At 41.8% G+C, this 19,221-nt stretch overlaps 2 protein-coding genes across 2 annotated transcripts in view; one reads left to right on the forward strand and one right to left on the reverse strand.

Annotated features, from left to right (window-relative positions):
* Positions 1 to 3,558, forward strand: part of TMEM120B (transmembrane protein 120B) — a 65,855-nt gene extending 62,297 nt beyond the window's left edge. Inside the window, exon 12 of the mRNA XM_056534864.1 lies at positions 2,526 to 3,558. Coding sequence (XP_056390839.1) covers positions 2,526 to 2,633 — 108 coding nt within the window. The 3' untranslated portion in view covers positions 2,634 to 3,558. The remainder of the gene's footprint in view (positions 1 to 2,525) is intronic.
* A 763-nt stretch (positions 3,559 to 4,321) lies between these two features.
* Positions 4,322 to 19,221, reverse strand: part of RHOF (ras homolog family member F, filopodia associated) — a 91,038-nt gene continuing 76,138 nt past the window's right edge. Inside the window, exons 4-5 of the mRNA XM_056534897.1 lie at positions 18,132 to 18,266; positions 4,322 to 7,645 (exon numbers count right to left, since the gene is read on the reverse strand). Of these exons, the coding sequence (XP_056390872.1) occupies positions 7,478 to 7,645; positions 18,132 to 18,266 (303 nt within the window). The 3' untranslated portion in view covers positions 4,322 to 7,477. The remainder of the gene's footprint in view (positions 7,646 to 18,131; positions 18,267 to 19,221) is intronic.

Raw genomic sequence — 19,221 nt, forward strand, 5'->3', positions numbered from 1 at the left:
TTTTTTTCTTCTTTTTTTGCTTTGGTACTGGCTTTTTCTGCTCCATGTCTGAGCTGGAGTAAAGTTAGTAGGTTTTTTCATGCAATGCGACTTTTTTGCGACTGTCGCACTTCATACATTTCTGACCACTGCAAGTCAATTTATTTTTTCTACAAAAAAAAAAGGCGGGAAAGAAAATTTGCTTTTCTCGCTGTCTGTAAAAAAAAAAAAAAAAAAAAAAAAAAAAAAAAGTTGCACGAAACATGACTAAAGACGTTGATAAATGCCCCCCCATGTCACTAGAAAGTGAGGAGCGGTGAAGAGGAAGCTTTTTTTCTGTGTTCTAGCGCTTATGTGGACTAGTGCTGGGCGGTATACAGGTTCATACCAAATACTGGTGTTTTTTTTCTGTACAATATGAATCGGCTGCAGCGCTTTACCCACATCGGGGAACTTATCATTTCTACCCGCAGGCGCTGGAAATGAACAGGTTGTGAGCCACGGGCGCAGGACTTCTGTTCGGAGAACGGAAGCTGTCACCTGCAAGCGCAGAAAGCCAGTGAGCCGCGGGCGCTGCAGAACTTCTGATCAGAAGGAGGAGGAGAAGAGCAGCGCCTGCGGGTAACATGATTAGTCCCCTGATGTGGGAACAGCAGTGCGTCTGATATCTGACATATGCAGAAGATGGGTGGGTATAAGAGAGCAAGGAAGAATGGAAAGCCATCTTTCCTTCCATCTATAGCAATCTTTTGATTAATACTGTTAGGTGCTATGCATAGCGCTGATCAGTGTAATAGGACATCTGGTTCAAGGGCCTGCCCAAAGGCAAGCCATAGAAGATCAATGGAGCGGCACAGGAGCAGGTAAGAGGAGCTCTGGCTGCCATCTTAATTCATCGGATCTAAAAAATAATGAGGTATAATGAGGTATCTGACCACCTGCAGTGCAATTGTGGGATTGTGCTGCAGGTGGTCAGATGAGTCTCTCAAATACCTCATTATTTTTTAGATTCCATGATCAGTATTGATTACTGCATTGGAAGGGTTAATGGCAGGCTTTAGTGTCTTTGCTGATGTTCCCATTAGCGGTTGGTCTTTGGCGGCTGCTGCTAGCAGGATGTACATGTATGTCCCGGTGCGCCAAGTACCAGGGATTACAGATACGTCCTGTATGCTCTAGAGGTTTACCTACCCTGATCCCATGCAGCTCCCACTTAGGCTACATTCACATCACGATTTTGCCATATACTGTTTTGCATCAGTTATATTTTTTGCATAATGTATGCCTTAAAAACTGACAAAACTATGCAAATGTGTGCTGTAAATTTAAACTGCTTATGGTTTTAAACCGTATGCGTTTTCAATTTAGTCTGGTTGCATCAGTAAAAAAAAAAAAAAAAAAGTATACCTTTTTATTTTTTTTAACACTTTCTTGCAATAAAGTTCAGCTTGTTAAATTGAAATTTCTAGGAAAGTAGGTTTGGTTTGCCATGTGCAAGAAAAATATATATGCCACCATAGACCCATCCGTTTTTTATTGACTTCAATGTAAAAAAACGTATATGGTTCGTATATGGTTTTTTAAACAGGACACAAACCCATAGTGGACTGCAGTTTTGTGTATGGCAAAAAAAACAAAAAACACACAAGTGTACACAATGCTTCTTGTTGCATACATTTTTGCATGGGATGTCTATGTATACTGAGGTATACTGAGGTATATGGTTTTGTATAGGAAAAAAAGTATACATAGACATCCCATGCAAAGACGTATGCAACAAAAAGCATTGTGTACATTTGTGTTTTTTTTGCCGTTCACAAAACTGCAGTCTACTATGGGTATAATAAAATATATATTCTATCCTTTTCCCAATATATATATCTCCTTTTTCCCCAGACAACTGCAGTTATGTGCTAATGTTACATGGCATGTTTTATAGGGATGTAAGAAAAAATCGATTCTCGCGATAATCGCGATTTTTCATTTGCCGATACAGAATCGATTCAAAATATTTTTGAATCGATTCTTTTAGGGATGTGGAATTTTTAATAAAACGCACTTTTCTTACCTGCCAACGAGCCCGCGGAGCTCCGGTAAAGGTGTTCGGTCCCCGGGCTGTATTCTTCTTACTTCCTGTTAGTCCGGCACGTCACATGGAGCTTCAGCCTATCACCAGCCGCAGCGATGTCCCGCCTCCGTAAGAAAAGTGCGTTTTATTTTATTTTGCAGCCCGGACGGGATAACATAAAAAAAAGTGTGCACCGGAGTACTAGATCGCCGCTGTCAAAGCTGACAGCGGCGTCTATTGGGATCTATGAATGCTCCCAGGTGGGCGATATATCGCGATGTATCGTCACCTAGACGGTATCGCGATATATCGAATCGCCACACTGGTATCGCGATTCGAATCGAATCGCCAAATTCTTGGCGATTCACACCCCTAATGTTTTATAAACCCTACTGTAACTTGGCAAAAATATTTCACTGATTCTGAGTTACAGCATCTATAATATGTACTGTATCTTTCTTTTCTGTTTTATGTATAGGTTTTTGTGCTGGCCCTCACTTTTCTGGTACTTTTCCTGGGTAACTTCCTGACAACTTTAAAGGTGGTCCATGCTAAGTTTCAGAAAAACAAGGAGAAGAAACCTTGATGATTATGGACTTTGACTGTTACGTAACCAATGATCGTAAAATACGTAAAAACGATGATCCGTGGGTTGACACATCTCTTCCAGCCTCCACATGTAACTAAACTATCATACTGCTCTCTATTTCTCTCTGGGAGAGACATTAGTGTTTCAGAAAGTCCAAGACACCTTAAGCTTTTACAGCAGTGTGATGATACCCAACATGCCATGAGGGACCGCAAGACGAATCAAACCACTCTGTTACCACTTGTCATCAGCTACTTTTGCAGGGTTGACTGCATATAACTGACAGTTTTGGGAGAATCTGAAGTACCAGGCCACGTTTTCTGGAAAGGTGTTCAAGGCGAGCACAGCAAGTACATCTACTTTATGTGACGTCCTGCCTGACCCACCTTCAGGTGCCCAGCGGAACAGAGAGACGACCAGATAAGCTTATGTTTTAATTTTTCTTTAATTGAGGCAATTCACGCTTTAAATACTTGACAACTGAACATATGTGAAAAGGTAGATGGCCTTCAGCAAGGTTGTGCACTCAATGACAATGTTTACAGAGACATGCAATACTTGTTCATGTTGTTAAAAATATTTCGGTTATGACTGGGAAAATGGTAAATAAATGTAAAATAATATTGCACTGTTATGTGTTGACATTTAAAGCACAATAACATCATTGTTTGAGTTATCTTGTCTGCAATCCAGCATTGTCACTTACTGCAGCTGCCTGCAGGGCTCAGGTGAGTTGCAGATATTTTCCCGCCTGGCACAATACGATACATTGCCAATCATCCAATCGCTTGCCAAGGCAGGACATTGCTGTGGCCAGCGATTTGCTAGACCACAATGAACCAGGAAAAGGTGCACAGCAGGACAACTGAGGCACTTGGGGGGGGGGGAGCAGCAAGAGGTAAGTACAATCATTTGATAAACTGCCAATTTTCTACATACAAAGCATGTAGAGGTCTATAGTTATTATCTTTGGTACTTTTCAACTGTGAGACTGAATCTAAAATAATAATCCAGAAAATCACATTGCATGATTTTTTTTTTTTTTATTGTTTTTGTATGATTTTAAAAATGTATTAGCATTTTATTGCATGACATAAGAATTTGGTCACCTACCAACCAGTAAGAATTCGCACAGACCTGATATTTTTTTCTTTAAAGTTACAGAGGAAATTACTCTGTAACCCTTTAACGACGCAGGACGTATATTTACGTCCTGGGCCGGCTCCCGCGATATGAAGCGGGGTCACGCTGCGACCCCGCATCACATCGCGTCGGTCCCAGCGCTCATCAACGGCCGGGACCCGCGGCTAATACCACACATCGCCGATCGCGGCAATGTGCGGTATTAACCCTTTAGAAGCGGCGGTCAAAGCTTCTAAAGTGAAAGTATTCCGGCTAGTCAGTCGGGCTGTTCGGGACCGCCGCGGTGAAATCGCAGCGTCCTGAACAGCTTGCAGGACACCGGGAGGGCTCTTACCTGCCTCCTCGGTGTCCGATCGACGAATGACTGCTCCGTGCCTGAGATCCAGGCAGGAGCAGTCAAGCGCCGATAACACTGATCACAGGCGTGTTAATACGCGCCTGTGATCAGGATGAGAGATCAGTGTGTGAAGTGTTATAGGTCCCTATGGGACCTATAACACTGCAAAAAAAAAAGTAAAAAAAGTGTTAATAAAGGTCATTTAACCCCTTCCCTAATAAAAGTTTGAATCACCCCCCTTTTCCCATAAAAAAAATAAAACAGTGTAAATAAAAATAAACATATGTGGTATCGCCGCGTACGTAAATGTCCGAACTATAAAAATATATCATTAATTAAGCCGCACGGTCAATGGCGTACGCACAAAAAAATTCCAAAGTCCAAAAAAGCGTATTTTGGTCACTATTTATACCATTAAAAAATGAATTCAAAGTGATCAAAAAGTCCGATCAAAACAAATGTCGTACTGATAAAAACTTCAGATCACGGCGCAAAAAATGAGCCCTCATACCGCCCTGTACGTGGAAAAATAAAAAAGTTATAGGGGTCAGAAGATGACATTTTTAAACGTATAAATTTTCCTGCATGTAGTTATTTTTTCCAGAAGTAAAACAAAATCAAACCTATATAAGTAGGGTATCATTTTAATTGTATGGACCTACAGAATAATAAGGTGTCATTTTTACTGAAAAATGTACTACGTAGAAACGGAAGCCCCCAAAAGTTACAAAACTGCGTTTTTTTGTTTTTTTTTCAATTTTGTCTCACAATTATTATTTTTTCCGTTTCACCGTAGATTTTTGGGCAAAATGACTGATGTCATTACAAAGTAGAATTGGTGGCGCAAAAAATAAGCAATCATATGGATTTTTAGGTGCAAAATTAAAAGATTTATGATTTTTTAAAGGCAAGGAGCAAAAAACGAAAGTGCAAAAACGGAAAAATCCCCTGTAGTTATCCTTGTGATTTTTCCAGCTCCTGTGGCCCTCGTCTCCTGAATATTCTTTTTTTTTCTTGCTTGCAGCCCAGACTACAACTCGAGCAGTCAGTTCGGCTCTGTAATGGCTACCAGCCAATTTCTTTTGATATCTGTGTGCATGCTTTGTTGTTGTAAACAGTCAGCAACACGCACCAAGCAATAAATCATGCTATGCTGTGAATGGCAGCAGTTAGTGATTAAATCTACAGCAGGCAAAGAGCAGCGTTATTTGCTTGGGAGACACTGGGCTGTTTCTCTCCCAGCAAGATCCTCGCACAGGGAGGGGAGGTGTGGCTGTGAAGCTAGACTCCTAGACAAGTCAGAAATGACGTGGTGTTTGTCTTAGAGGAGGGTGGGGGGCTACTCTTAGAGAGGGCTTTGCACAAAGACAAGGTAGATCTGATAATGATGTCTTTCATTCACTCCCTGCATGTAGGTGACAGCGGAAAGAGCGAAACTATTCTATATAGCTAATGAATGGCATTTAGACAAATAGGTTGTTGAGAGGGTAAGGATGGGCTTTAGTTCCCCAGAGTACCCCTTTCAGTTATGCTTTTTTGATATATCAAATACTTGTCATGCAATAAAATGCAAATTAACTTTGAAAAAAAAAATCATATAATGTGATGTTTTGGGGGGATTTTTGTTTTAAATTCCATCTCTCACATTGAGGACCTATGATAACAATTATAGACCTCTACATGCTTTGTATGTAGGAAAACCTGCAAAATCAGCAGTGTATCAAACACTTGTTCTCCCCACTGTGTGTGTGGGTGTGTGTATATAAGTATATATAAAAGAAAATGATTTCTTAAACTGGCACCTGCTGTGCATCACTTTATGGTTTGGGACTTAACTCAGAAGTAGCCTCTAGAACATTCAATGGGTGCAGTTGGGAGCCTGGTGTGCAACAGTTTCTGGTAACACGAAAACAGTTCTGAACAGATGGATTGGGCACTTTTGAAATTGCATAAGGGGAGCGGAGAAGGTGGGTACACAAGCATTCAGAATGCAGGATAAAGTGTTTTATAGTCTGTTTTTTTTTACTTATCACTTGGCATTTCCTGCAGTATTAGGGTTGTTTTTTGAACCACAAACAGCTAAAAAAAAAAATACCAAAAGGAGTTAAAAAAATACAAACCGTTTCTGGGAACACAGCCTTTCTATGGGGCTTGATCCTGTGGTCCTTCGTTTACTTCTGTAATCTACTGCAAAACTGTGCAGTAGATGATGCCTGTCAAGTAAAACTGCTAAAGTCTGTTAGAGTTGGGCAAACTTACAGTAAATTGGCTCGTAGCGAACCTCGCAGCTCAGACTTTAGTCTGCATAAATTAGTTCAGCTTTTCAAGGGCTAAGGTTGCCTGGAAAAGTCCGGGATGACAGTCTTAGGTCTCCTAGGTCTGTATCCACCTTTTCCAGGCAACTGGAGCCCTTGGAAAGCTGAACTAATTTATGCAGACTAAAGTAATCAACAGCCGAGCTGCGAGGATCGCCATGAGCCAAATTACTGTACGTTCACACAACTGTTAGCATCACATAAATGGGTTCTCTCCCTCAGTAAAACCACATAGATGATATTTTGTAGATTAATGATGTAGATTAATCCTTAGAAATATAGATATTTCTGCCCCTACATTCATTAGCAAAACTGTTCCTCCTCATAAAGGTTTCTCCACAGATATTTGGATCGGTATGGTTTACTGGAGTTGCACATGGCAACCAAACCACTTTTCTTGTTTAGTCCTCAAAAAAATAAAAATTAATGCGCATTCTGATTGGTTGCTATGGGCAACTGCACCATTCTTCCTCAGCACGGGTAACTCGCCCCTGTGTTCTGGCTTTAAACAATGTACCATATAACAGGGCAGTATTTAGAGAAGGAAAAAATTCTCAACAATTATGCACATGTATTAGAATGTCCCCCATTGATGCAACATCTTCTGAAGAAAAAGTTCACTAATTTCCAACTTCCTCTCTCTAGTACCACTAACATTTTAAAACCATTTATTCATATGTACTTTTTGGCAGCTGTAGTACACATGGTAACTGTTCATTTCCGGCTTATAACACAAAGTTTTCTGTCAAAAAAAGTGATGCATGATGGCAGTGGTGCTGGAGAACGGCCCCATTTCTTCTTCTTGTCCATCAGTTTGCAGATTATAAGAACACTATGGCTTTGCTTTCAGTTTGTTGGTAGAAAGTTGCACCAACTTTAAAGGTGAGTAAGGAGTAATAACATGCTTTGAAATCAGCCATAGTACAAATAAAATGGAATCTATTTACAATAACAGTCTGGGTCCATTATAAAGTGTAGTCCAAACAAGCGTCATGATGTGGCAGACAGTAAATCATTGGATAAAGTACACCACAGAACAAAAAGGCTTAGAGAAGAAGGCAACTCTTCTTTTTCCTCCTCATCCTCTGTTCCTTTTTCATGCCATTGAGTGCGATCAAGGTGGCTTCTCTGAAAACATTATCTACATTCTCCTGAAACTTTGCGGAACATTCCAGGTACTCCTCAGCTTGTATACTTTTACATGTGGCTTCACCCTTTAAGAAATAAATGCAAAAACTAAAAGTTAATATCACCGGTTATACATCTGTAACATTTATTTCTCTCTACAGTCATGGTGTACAACTAGCAGAGTTCTGTATAAGCACCTACCATGCCCAGTCTAAGCAAGACCTAGAGATAAGTCTTGACTAGTGATGGACGAAGTTAAAGTAAGTCGATTCGTCGCGAACTTCTCGGCTCGGTGGTTGCTGACTTTAGCCTGTATAAATTATTTCAGCTTTCAGGTGCTCCGATGGGCTGGAAAAGGGGGATACAGTCCTAGGAGAGAGGCTCTAGCCCACCGGAGCACCTGAAAGCTGAACTCATTTATGCAGGATAAAGTCAGCAACTGCCGAGCCGAGAAGTTCGGCTCGGTCTTGCATCTGGTCTTACAATTTTTTTTAGCAAATCCAAATATCTGTACTAAAGTCTACAGGAAGTTTGTTAATATTCCTAAGTCCCCATACACATTATGGGGGAGATTTATCCAAATCTAGCCAGAGGGAAAGTTACTGAGTTGCCTATAGCAACCAATCGGAGTGCTGCTTTCATTTTTGACAAGGCCTCTGCAAACGTGATCTGATTGGTTGCTATGGGCAACTCAACAACGTTTCTTTTTGGACAGGTTTTGATAACTCATTCAGACCATGCATTTGGGGTATGCATTGACCCATCAGAAAAGGTGTTCCAGCCTCTACCACAGTATACTTGCTGTTCGTGGACTGAAGGTGGTCTATCAATTGCTCTCTTCTGTTCATTTCCCAAATGTCTACAGCTTCTATGTGGGATTATATAGAGCAGACTACACTGCCCACTTTTGGTAGTGCAATTCTCCCTGTCTGCTTTATGTGTTTTTAATTTGAGCAAAGTATAGTGAGATCCCACACAAGCCTGAGGTTAAAGGGGGTTATCCAAGCACCACACATGTACTCTAGTTCTGGGTGGTATTACAACTTGGCTCCATTCACTTCACAAGCTGTTACTGTAACCCAGGATAACACCCGAAAGCAAGGTACCAATCAGTGTCAAAGGTTTCGCTTGAGGTTGCAGATACAATTTAAAGAAAAGGAAAAAAAAAAAAAAAAAAAGGATAAAAAGTGTTGCGTGTAGTTTTTCTTGTACTGTAAAAAAATAAAGCAAAATTACAACTACAAGCGGGAAACCCACCAGACCAAACAATAGCCAGTAGAGTCTGTCTGGCTCTGTTGTTGACCATCCTGCAGTGGACCAGCCAGAACCATTTGACACTGCAGAACGTAATCTGTTCTAGAGGCCTGAACCTAGCCCAAAGACCCCAAGAGGGGCAAGTCAGTCAGTCCAATATCAGACCACCTCAATGTTAGTGGAAGGTAATACAATTTGATCAAAATGTGTTGAGAGACTGATTATAGCTGTAATGCATTGCAAAATATTTAATATTTTCAGTGCTCATTTATATTCTATATATTCTGCTGTAACCGTAACATGTTTGCATTAACAGACAAACCTGAAAACCTACAAGGAGCATGGACTGCACTGTACTGCCTGCTCAACCAGACTGCAGCGTGTCTAGGCGGTCTGTGTCTGAGAGGGCAGTTCCTCATGAGATTATGCACCAAGGTAGGTAGGTAAGGTAATGTAGGTAGGTAAGTAAGTATAGCTCCTTTATGTCTAACACACCCTCCTTTGCCCAGACAACCTTTTGAACTGATAAAGCTGAATTTCACAACCAGATGCATACTATATAACCATTTTATTATGGCAATTGTTCAGAGTAACCGCCAGCAGAAACTTGCCAGTGTGTTTGAGAGTTCTCAGAAGTTTTTGCCATCTACCTTTGTTGATTCTGGAAGCAAGCTGTCAATATAACATAAAATAACATCTTATTGTGTAAACAATGGCAACAATTGTCAGATTACACTAGTGACGTCAGTTTCACCGATGCTATTGGCTTACAAGGAGTCTAAATTATATCCATTATTAAACATAACGTGTCATGTGTTCCCTCAAGGGTTTTACAAGTCTCATTGTGTATAACAGCTCTTAAACATCTCTTTGATTTATTTTTTCTCACATAATCCATTATGAGCTCCTTATAAAGAGTCTGGACTTATTCCTCCTCAGGTCTGTGACATTATGAGTAAAGCTTTACGCTACATGAGCAGCTTTTTGTTGCATTTACTACAAGGTACATCAAGCTGAAAACCCTAACAGATTACCATCCACTATGCCACATTATTAATAATAATTCTTTGTATATTTAGCACACACAGCTTCCGAAACACTGTACTCACATTGCAACACTTAATACATTCATGGCACACAAGTATAGAATTTATTTATGACACTGGTTATCTAGGAAACAAGGTTTTTATACATTTGCTCAGGGAGTGTGAATTCTAAAACAGACCAAACCCCTACCTACCTTCCTCACTCCTGTGCTGTGGTATTACAGAGCTCCATTCCCTGCTGTGCAGAGCTTCCTAGTTAGGAGTGTGATGTCACAAGGCTGCTCATCCAGTCAGCCACCAATTAGCTGAGCAGGTCTGCGACCTCACACCCAAAAACCACCCAACTTAAAGGGGTACTCCACTGGAAAACATTTTAGTTTAAATCAACTGGTGCCAGAAAATTAAACAGATTTGTGAATGACTTCTATTTAAAAATCTTAATCCTTCCAGTATTTATCAGCTGCTGTTATGATTCACAGGAAGTTCTTTTCTTTTTGAATTTCCTTTCTGTCTGACCACAATGCTCTCTGCTGATACCTCTGTCCATTTTAGGAACTGTCCGGAGCAGGAGAGGTTTGCTATGGGGATTTGCTCCTACTCTGGACAGTTCCTAAAATAAACAGGTGTCAGCAGAGAGCACTGTGGTCAGACAGCAAATTCAAAAAGAAAAGAACTTACTATGGATCATAGCAGCTGTTAAGTACTGGTAGGATTAAGAAGGATTTTTTTAATAGAAGTAATTTACAAATTACTCCAGGGGAGTACCCCTTTAATGTAAGTGTGCGAGGGGTTTAACCAAGCCCATTTTAACCTTAAGGACCAGGCCAATTTTATTTTAGCGTTTTCGTTTTTTCCTCCTCTCCTTCTAAAATCCATAACTCTACAGACCCATATAAGGGCTTGTTTTTTGCGTGACCAATTGTACTTTGTAATGAAACCTTATTTTACAATAAAATGTACGGCAAACCGAAAGAAAATTTTTAAGGAGGAAATTTTAATGAAAACCACAATTTTGCACATTTTGGAAGGTTTTGTTTTCACACTATACACTTTACGGTAAAAATGACGTGTGTTCTTTATTCTGTGGGTCAATACGATTAAAATGATACCCATGGCTAGATACTTTTATATTTTTGTACCGCTTAAAAAAAAAAAATCTAGAACTTTTTGTACAAAATCAGTAATCTAAAATTGCCCTATTTTGACCACCTATAACTTTTTCATTTTTCCGTATATAGGGCGGTATGAGGGCTCATTTTTTTGCGCCGTCATCTGTATTTTTTTTATCGATACCACATTTGCATATATAAAACTTTTAGATGATTTTTTATAATTTTTATTTAATAAAAATGTGACAAAAGCAGCATTTTTGGACTTTTTATTTTTTACGTTTATGCCATTTATCATACGGAGATCATTAACATATTTTGATAGTTCGGACATTTACGCACGCAGCCATACCAAATATGTTTATTAAAAAAAATAATTATATTTATTATATATATGCTTTTTGGGGGTAAAATGGGAAAAACTGACAATTTAAATTTTTATTGGGGGAGGGGATTTTTCACTTTTTTTTACTTTTACATTTTTCAACTTTTCTTTTACACTTTTTATGTCCCCATAGGAGACTATCTATAGCAATCATTTGATTGCTAATACTGTTCAGTGCTATGCATAGGACATCGATAATACTGGTCAATGCTGTCATCTTCTGCTCTGGTCTGCTCGATCTCAGACCAGAGCAGAAGAACCCGGGAGACTGCCGGAGCCAGGTGAGGGGACCTCCGGCTGCCATGCTGGATGATCGGATCGGATCTGTATTGATCACTGCATCTACGGGGTTTATTGTCAGACATCCGCACGCTAGCAGCCGGAACCTGCCGTGTATGATGCGAGCACTGTCCCGATGCTCGCGGTTATACACAGGATGTAAATGTAAGTCCTGGTGCGCGAAATACCGCCAAACCAGGATGTACATTTACGTCCGTGGTCGTTAAGGGGTTAAACCACCACTACTTAACGACCACGGACGTAAATGTACGTCCTGGTTTGGCGGTACTTCGCGCACCAGGACGTACATTTACGTCCTGTGTATGACCACGAGAATCAAAGTGGTGCTAGTGTCATACACGGCAGGTTCCGGCTGCTATCAGAAGCCGGGGGCCTGCCGGTAATGGCAGACATCCGCGATCGGGCAATGTCCACCATTAACCCCTCATAGGCCGTGATCAGTACAGATCACGGCATGACCACGGCATCTGCGGCAATGCGCATGTTAAAAATAGATGAACGGTTCGCCCGCAGCGCTGCTGTGGCGCTCCGATAATCTGTAATGGCGGACAAAGTTCCCCTCACCATTTAATTTTATACAAGTAATTTGAGAAATAAAAGCTAAGCTGTGATTGGTTGCTGTGGGCAAATAAGATTTAGCATATCTAGGAAATTGAGACACAGTGCAGGGTGAAAGTAACGTTCTGTGTTAACAGCTTTAAGAGTGAACTTAAAGGATAGCTCCCACCAAGTACTATATAATCTAATATGTCCCTACCTAGTAGTAATCTAGCCCTAACCCCCTACCTGGCTTCAAAAAATGTTTTAATCGCTTTAATAGAGCAGATTTTGTGCTTCTAAATTTGCTCTATAAAGCAGGGCAGGAAGCAGCGCTTCCCAGCAGGCGTGATGTCACTGATGCCTTGCTGGGCGCTTGCTTCCGCCCTCACATAGTCTATGCATGAGTGTTTTATTTATCTAATAGGGTGCCTCCAGCTGTTTCCCAACTACAACTCCCAACTACAAATCCCATGATTGCTATTAGCTGTCAGGCCATGCTGAGAATTGTAGTTGTGAAACAGCTGGAGGCACCCTATTGTCTAATGTCATAGTGTCACAAGAATGCCTCCCGCGAGCGCTACCATCACCGCTAGCGGGGTCCCTGTGCCCACTAGCGGTGTCACAAGAATGCAGAGCGCGGCTCTGTTCCCCGTCCCTGTCAGCTGTCAGGGTACGGGAACAGATTTAAAAGCCTTGTGCGCATGCGCAGTACTATGCAAATAGCGTAGGGCTAACGCCAGGCTCCTAGCGCTGCCTACGTTAGCCCTACGCTATTTGCTTAGTGCTGCGCCTGCACAGTACTACGTTAGCCGCGTGTGAGGCTTCAAAATCTATTCCCGTACCCTGAGAGTCTCAGGGTACGGGAATAGATTTAAAAGCCTCGCGCGCGGCTAACTTAGTACGGCGCAAAACTACGCAAATAGCGTAGGGCTAACATAGGCAGCGCTAGGAGCCTGGCGTTAGCCCTACGCTATTTGCATAGTACTGCACGCGAGGCTTTTAAATCTGTTCCTGTACCCTGACAGCTGACAGGGACGGGGAACAGAGCAGTGCTCGGCATTCTTGTGACACCGCTAGTGGGCACAGGGACCCACCCCGCTAGCGGTGATGGTAGCGCTCGCGGGGGGGGGGGGGGGGCCACATGTGACACTAGTGGGCACAGGGATAGGGTAAAGGGGGCGGGCGGAGCCATGCGCGAGGCGAGTGGAGCTGACCAATGCGCGCAGCCCCAGCTATCAGCGTGCTCACTCTCTCCTGTTTGACAGGCGGGAGCGAGCAGCGCAATGCCTGAATTTCGACTCATTGCCAGTCTTCAATGAGTCGAAATTCAGTAGTGACGTCACTGCCGAATGCATTCGGCCACTAGGAGGGCGACCCCCTAGTGGCCGAATTGAAAAGTGATTTTAAACTTGTTTAAAATCACTTTTTTTAATTAAAGTATATTAGAGATATGTTGTAGTACTTAAGTACTACAACATATCAATTTTTGTACTTCATGACAGTGCCCATTTAAAAAAGATGTTTCCATTAAGGAGATAAGGGAAGTGTGGGTTTCACATGTGCTTCACCCATTAAGGACTGAACCCTTTTTCACCTTAAGGACCACTGTCTAGAGTTTTTTCGTGACATATTCTACTTTAACACGGTGGTAAATTTTCATCGTTACTTGCATCCTTTCTTGGTGAAAAATCCCAAAATGTCATGAAAAGTTTGAAAATTTTGCATTTTTCTAACTTTGAAACTCTCTGCTTGTAAGGAAAATAGACATTCCAAATAAATTATATATTGATTCACATATACAATACGTCTACTTTATATTTGCATCATGAAGTTGACATTTTTACTTTTGGAAGACATCAGAGGGCTTCAAAGTATAGCAGCAATTTTCCAAATTTGCCACAATTTTCACAATCGGAATTTTTCAGGGACTAGTTCAGTTTTGAAGTGGATTTGAGGGGTCTTATTAGATATACCCCATTATAAAAACGGCACCCCCCAAAGTATTCACAATGACATTCAGAAAGTGTTAACCCTTTAGGTGTTTCACAGGAATAGCAGCAAGGTAAAGGAGACAATTCAAAATCTTCATTTTTTACACTCGCATGTTCTTGTAGACCCAGTTTTTGAAATTTTACAAGGGGTAAAAGGAGAAAGCCCCCCCAAAATTTGTAACCCAATTTCTCTCGAGTAAGAAAATACCTCTTATGTGGATGTAAAGTGCTCTGTGGGTGCACTAGAGGGCTCAGAAGGGAAGGAGCGACAATGGGATTTTGGAGAGCGAGTTTTTCTGAAATGGTTTTTGGGGCGTATGTCACATTTAGGAAGCCCCTAGCAAAACAGCAGAAAACCCCCCACATGGCATACTATTTTATAAACTACACCCCCCCCCCCCCAAGGAACGTAACAAGGGGTCCGCTGAGCCTTAACACCCCACAGGTGTTTGACGACTTTTCGTTAAAGTCAGATGTGTAAATTAATTTATTTATTTTTTTCACTAAAATGCTGGTTTACCCCCAAATTTTACATTTTTACAAGGGGTTATAGGAGAAAATGCCCCCCAAAATTTGTAACCCCATCTCTTCTGAGTATGGAAATACAAGTGCTCTGCTGGCGCACTACAATGCTCAGAAGAGAAGAAGTCACATTTGGCTTTTGGAAAGAAAATTTAGCTGAAATAGTTTTTGGGGGACATGTTGCATTTAGGAAGCCCCTATGGTGCCAGAACAGCAAAATAAAAAACCACATGGCATACTATTTTGGAAACTACATCCCTCAAGGAACGTAACAAGGGGTACAGTGAGCCCTAACAGGTGCTTGACAAATTTCTGCTAAAGTTGGACGTGAAAATGAAAAAAAAAAAAATAATTCCACTAAAATGCTGGTGTTACCCCAAATTTTTCATTTTCACAAGGGGTAATTGGAGAAAAAGCCTCCCAAAATTTGTAACCCCATTTTTTGAGTATGGAAATACCCCATATGTGGATGTAAAATGCTCTGCGGGTGAACTACAATGCTCAGAAGAGGAGGAGCGCCATTGGGCTTTTGGTGAGAGATTTTGGTTGGAATAGAAGTGGGAGGCCATGTGCGTTTACAAAGACCCCCCCCCCCCCACACGTGACCCCATTTTGGAAACTACACCCCTCACAGAATTTAATAAGGGGTGCGGTGAGCATTTACACCCCACTGGCGTTTGACAGACCTTTGGAACAGTGGGCTGTGCAAATGAAAACATTTTTTTTTTTCATTTTTACGGACCACTGTTCCAAATATCTGTCAGACACCTGTGGGGTGTAAATGCTCACTGTACCCCTTATTACATTCCGTGAGGGGTGTAGTTTCCAAAATGGGGAGAAATTGTTACAAATTTTGGGGGTCTTTTTTCCTTTTACCACTTGTGAAAATTAAAAGTATGGGGCAACACCAGCATGTTAGTGTAAATTTTATTTTTACACTTGGAGTAACTTTACCTTTTCATAAGGGGTTAAAGGAGAAAAAAAAAAGCCCCCCAGACCATACATGCTGGGAGTAGTAGTTATGCAACAGCTGTAGGCACATTGGTTGCGAAACACTGAGTTAAGTAACTCTCTCAGTGTTTTGAAACCAGTGTGCCTCCAGCTGTTGCAAAACTAGAACTCCCAGCATGTACAGTCTCTCAGTGCATGTTTGGAGTTGTATTTTTGCAACAGCTGGAAGCACACTGGTTGCAAAACACTGGGTAAGGTAACAAACTCTGTTTCAGAACCAATGTGTCTCCAGCTGTTGCAAAACTGCAACAATCAGCATGCATTGACAGCCGAAGGGCATGCTGAGAGTTGTAGTTTTGCAACAGCTGGGGGCACACTGCTACAACTCCCAGCATGCCCTTTGGTAGTCTGTGCTTGTTGGGAGTTGTAGTTATGCACATGCTGGATGCACACTTTTTAATAGAAAAAAAGTGCCCCACTCTGTTGCATAACTAAAACCCCCAGTATGCACAGACTACCAAAGGGTATGCTGTGAGTTGTAGTTGGAACTCCAGCTGTTGCAAAACTACAACTCCCAGCATGCCCTTTGGCTTTGCATGCCAAGAGTTGTTGTTAAGCAACAGCAGGAGGTGAACAGGCCTCACCTCCTGCTGTATCCTGCCGCCGCTACCGATCCTGAGGGGACCCCCCGCCAGACCAGGGCAAGGTAGGAGACTCCCACTGATCTCCGCTCTGATCGCAGTCCCCAGCAGGTACGTGATTAGTCGGTCGTTCCGACCGATCAATCACGTGGTCGTGAGGCAACAACCGTGCCACCTCACTCCTGCTGAGTAAGGGTGAATGGGGCTGTCTTGGACAGCCCCATTCACCCTTTTTTCCGGATCACCAGTGACCTGATTGACCCGGAATAACCGCAAATCGCACGTCTGAGTTGACACGCGATTTGCGGCGATCGCTGATATAGGGGGACCTCAGGACCCCAATGGGTGATATGCCGGGATGCCTGCTGAACAATATCAGCAGGTATCCTGGTCCAGTCCCTGCCCGGCCATTGGCAGGGGCCAGAAGAATGCAGGGCCTACCCATACGCCTTGAGTCCTTAAGGACTCTGAAACGGGGGCGTATAGATATACCCTGCGTCCTTAAGGGGTTAAATAAAGGGCACACAAAGCCTGGTTAGTTCTTTTGTTCCTCTCAATAAATCAGCAATTGCACTTACCAGTAATTGTGATTTCTTCACCCACAACAGCACTATGGAGAAAGACCCCCGATCTCCCTCCCCCCCCCCCCCCCCCCCCAAGGACTGGAAAACCCAGACACAAAAAGAACACGCCCTCCTCCTCCATCGTGGTGGGTTACATTTTATTTTATTTTTTTTTTTTAAATCAACTGGTGCCAGAAAGTTTAACATATTTGTAAATTACTTCTATTTAAAAATCTTAATCCTTCCAGTACTTATTAGCTGCTAAATGCTCCACAGGAATTTTCTTTTAAAATCTCCTTTCAGTCTGACCACAGTGCTCCCTGCTGACACCTGTGTCCATTTTAGGAACTGTCCGAAGCAGGATAGGTTTGCTATGTGCATTTTCTCCTACTCTGGACAGAGGTGTCAGCAGAGAGCACTGTGGCCAGACAAAGGAAATTCAATAAGAAAAACTTCCTGTGGAGCATATAGCAGCTGATAAGTACTGGAAGGATTAAGATTTTTAAATTTTAATTTACAAATCTGTTCAACTTTCTGGCACCAGTTGATTAAAAAAAAAAAAAGTTTTCCAGTGGAGTACCCCTTTAAAGACATGCATAAGAGCCTTCTCCATAGTAGCTTTGTTAGTCAAAAGGAATGAGAACAATCGCCCAATAAACACCAATGAGCCTAAAGTTTTTTTCTTTAATATGCTTTACCCAAGTAAAATAGCAAATACCAATTAAGAAAAGAAAGGAATTGAGAAAGTGCTGTTGTGGTTCGATTGAACAAGATTACCAGTAAGTGTAATTATTTTCTCCTTCGTATGACAGCACCATTGAAAGCAATAGCAGACTTGTAGCCAAAGGAAAGAGGAGATTGTTATGTAACCGATAATGACAGAAGAAGGAATGTGGAGAGGACTGACATCTGCTTTCTTGTAGCCTTCCCTTCTCAGCCCAGGAGGCGGCTATTGCTCTTGTTGAATACGTTTTGTTTGAACCACCTAGCTATGGTGTCTTTGCTTTCTTTCTCCAACAGTGGCATCCAAGTTGTGAAACTGTATCCAATGTAGATAAACGAAAGAATGGAGCCCTCACCCGGTCTTGACGTGTGATAATTTAGATTTTAAGTCTCTACACACTTGTAACTTAGATAATAAATCAGACCCCATTTAATTAGTACTCCATGCGGAAAGGGGTCACTTTTTCCTTCAATTGTATATTTTAACAATATTCCACTTAAATGTATTATAGGTATATGCAAAAAGCCATGTCCAGTAATGTATTACCTGGAAATATGTGACTGGTTCCTGTTGTGAAGTTTTTAGCTTGCGCAACCGCTCTTTATCCATACGTAGATCTGTTTTACATCCAATCAGCACAATGGGCACTCCTCGACAGAAGTGATTCACTTCAGGATACCACTGAGAGAAACAGGATGTTTATTTTAGAATTCTAAAATCCAGAATTTCAAAACCTTAAGCTTCTAGAATGTGGATTTTGTCAGACCTAGCGCTATCACAGGCCTGGGAAGGAGTCCTAAGAGCAGAATGGCCACTGTACCATCAGTATAAACAGCAGCCTATATGCAACTGACAAGAACTAATACATAAAGGATAGAAATTGAAACTGTATATTTGAACTGTATTCGTATAGGTCCTAGGGAGGTGGTCGCCAAACTGTGGACCTCCAGCTGTTACAAAACTACTGCTGCTTTGCACAGACAACTGGCCTAGGGGAACCTGGGGACCGTAATATGTAACAGACAGGTGAAAAGGCTTGTGTTCAGACACGATACATGGATTGCACTAGGCGGACTAAGTTTAATTATTCAGTCATTCATCTATAGCTGTATGTTTAACTATATATTGATATGAATACATTGTGGGCCATGTCTGACAATCCCTGGTCAAAGTTTTCCTTTTATTGTAGCTAATAGCAGTCTGCATACCATACCAAAGGCTCAGCAATACACACCCTATGTTCTTCCTGGTACTTATCAGTATTTACATTGATAAGCGGAATATGCTTGCAGCTCTACAATAAATTATAACCCTTGAAGACTTTTTTTCTGTCATTTATCTAAAAATAAACCCTTTGTAATGAACATAGCTGTTTAGAGCCATAATGCTTGGACATTCCTTCTCACCTTCTGATTGTCAGGAGGACAGCAGCTAGGAGAACCTTAAAGGGGTACTCCACCCCTGGACATCTTATCCCCTATCCGCAATCTCTATGTTGCACCCGGCATTTGTTTAGAGAGTCTTGTGCAGCGCCGGAGGCTCGTGATGTCACGGTCGTGCCCCGCTCGTGACGTCACGACTACGCCCGCTCAATGCAAGTCTATGGGAGGAGGCATGATGCCAGTCACGTCCCTCG

Source organism: Hyla sarda, chromosome 1, assembly GCF_029499605.1.
Source record: "Hyla sarda isolate aHylSar1 chromosome 1, aHylSar1.hap1, whole genome shotgun sequence".
Lineage (NCBI taxonomy): Eukaryota > Metazoa > Chordata > Amphibia > Anura > Hylidae > Hyla > Hyla sarda.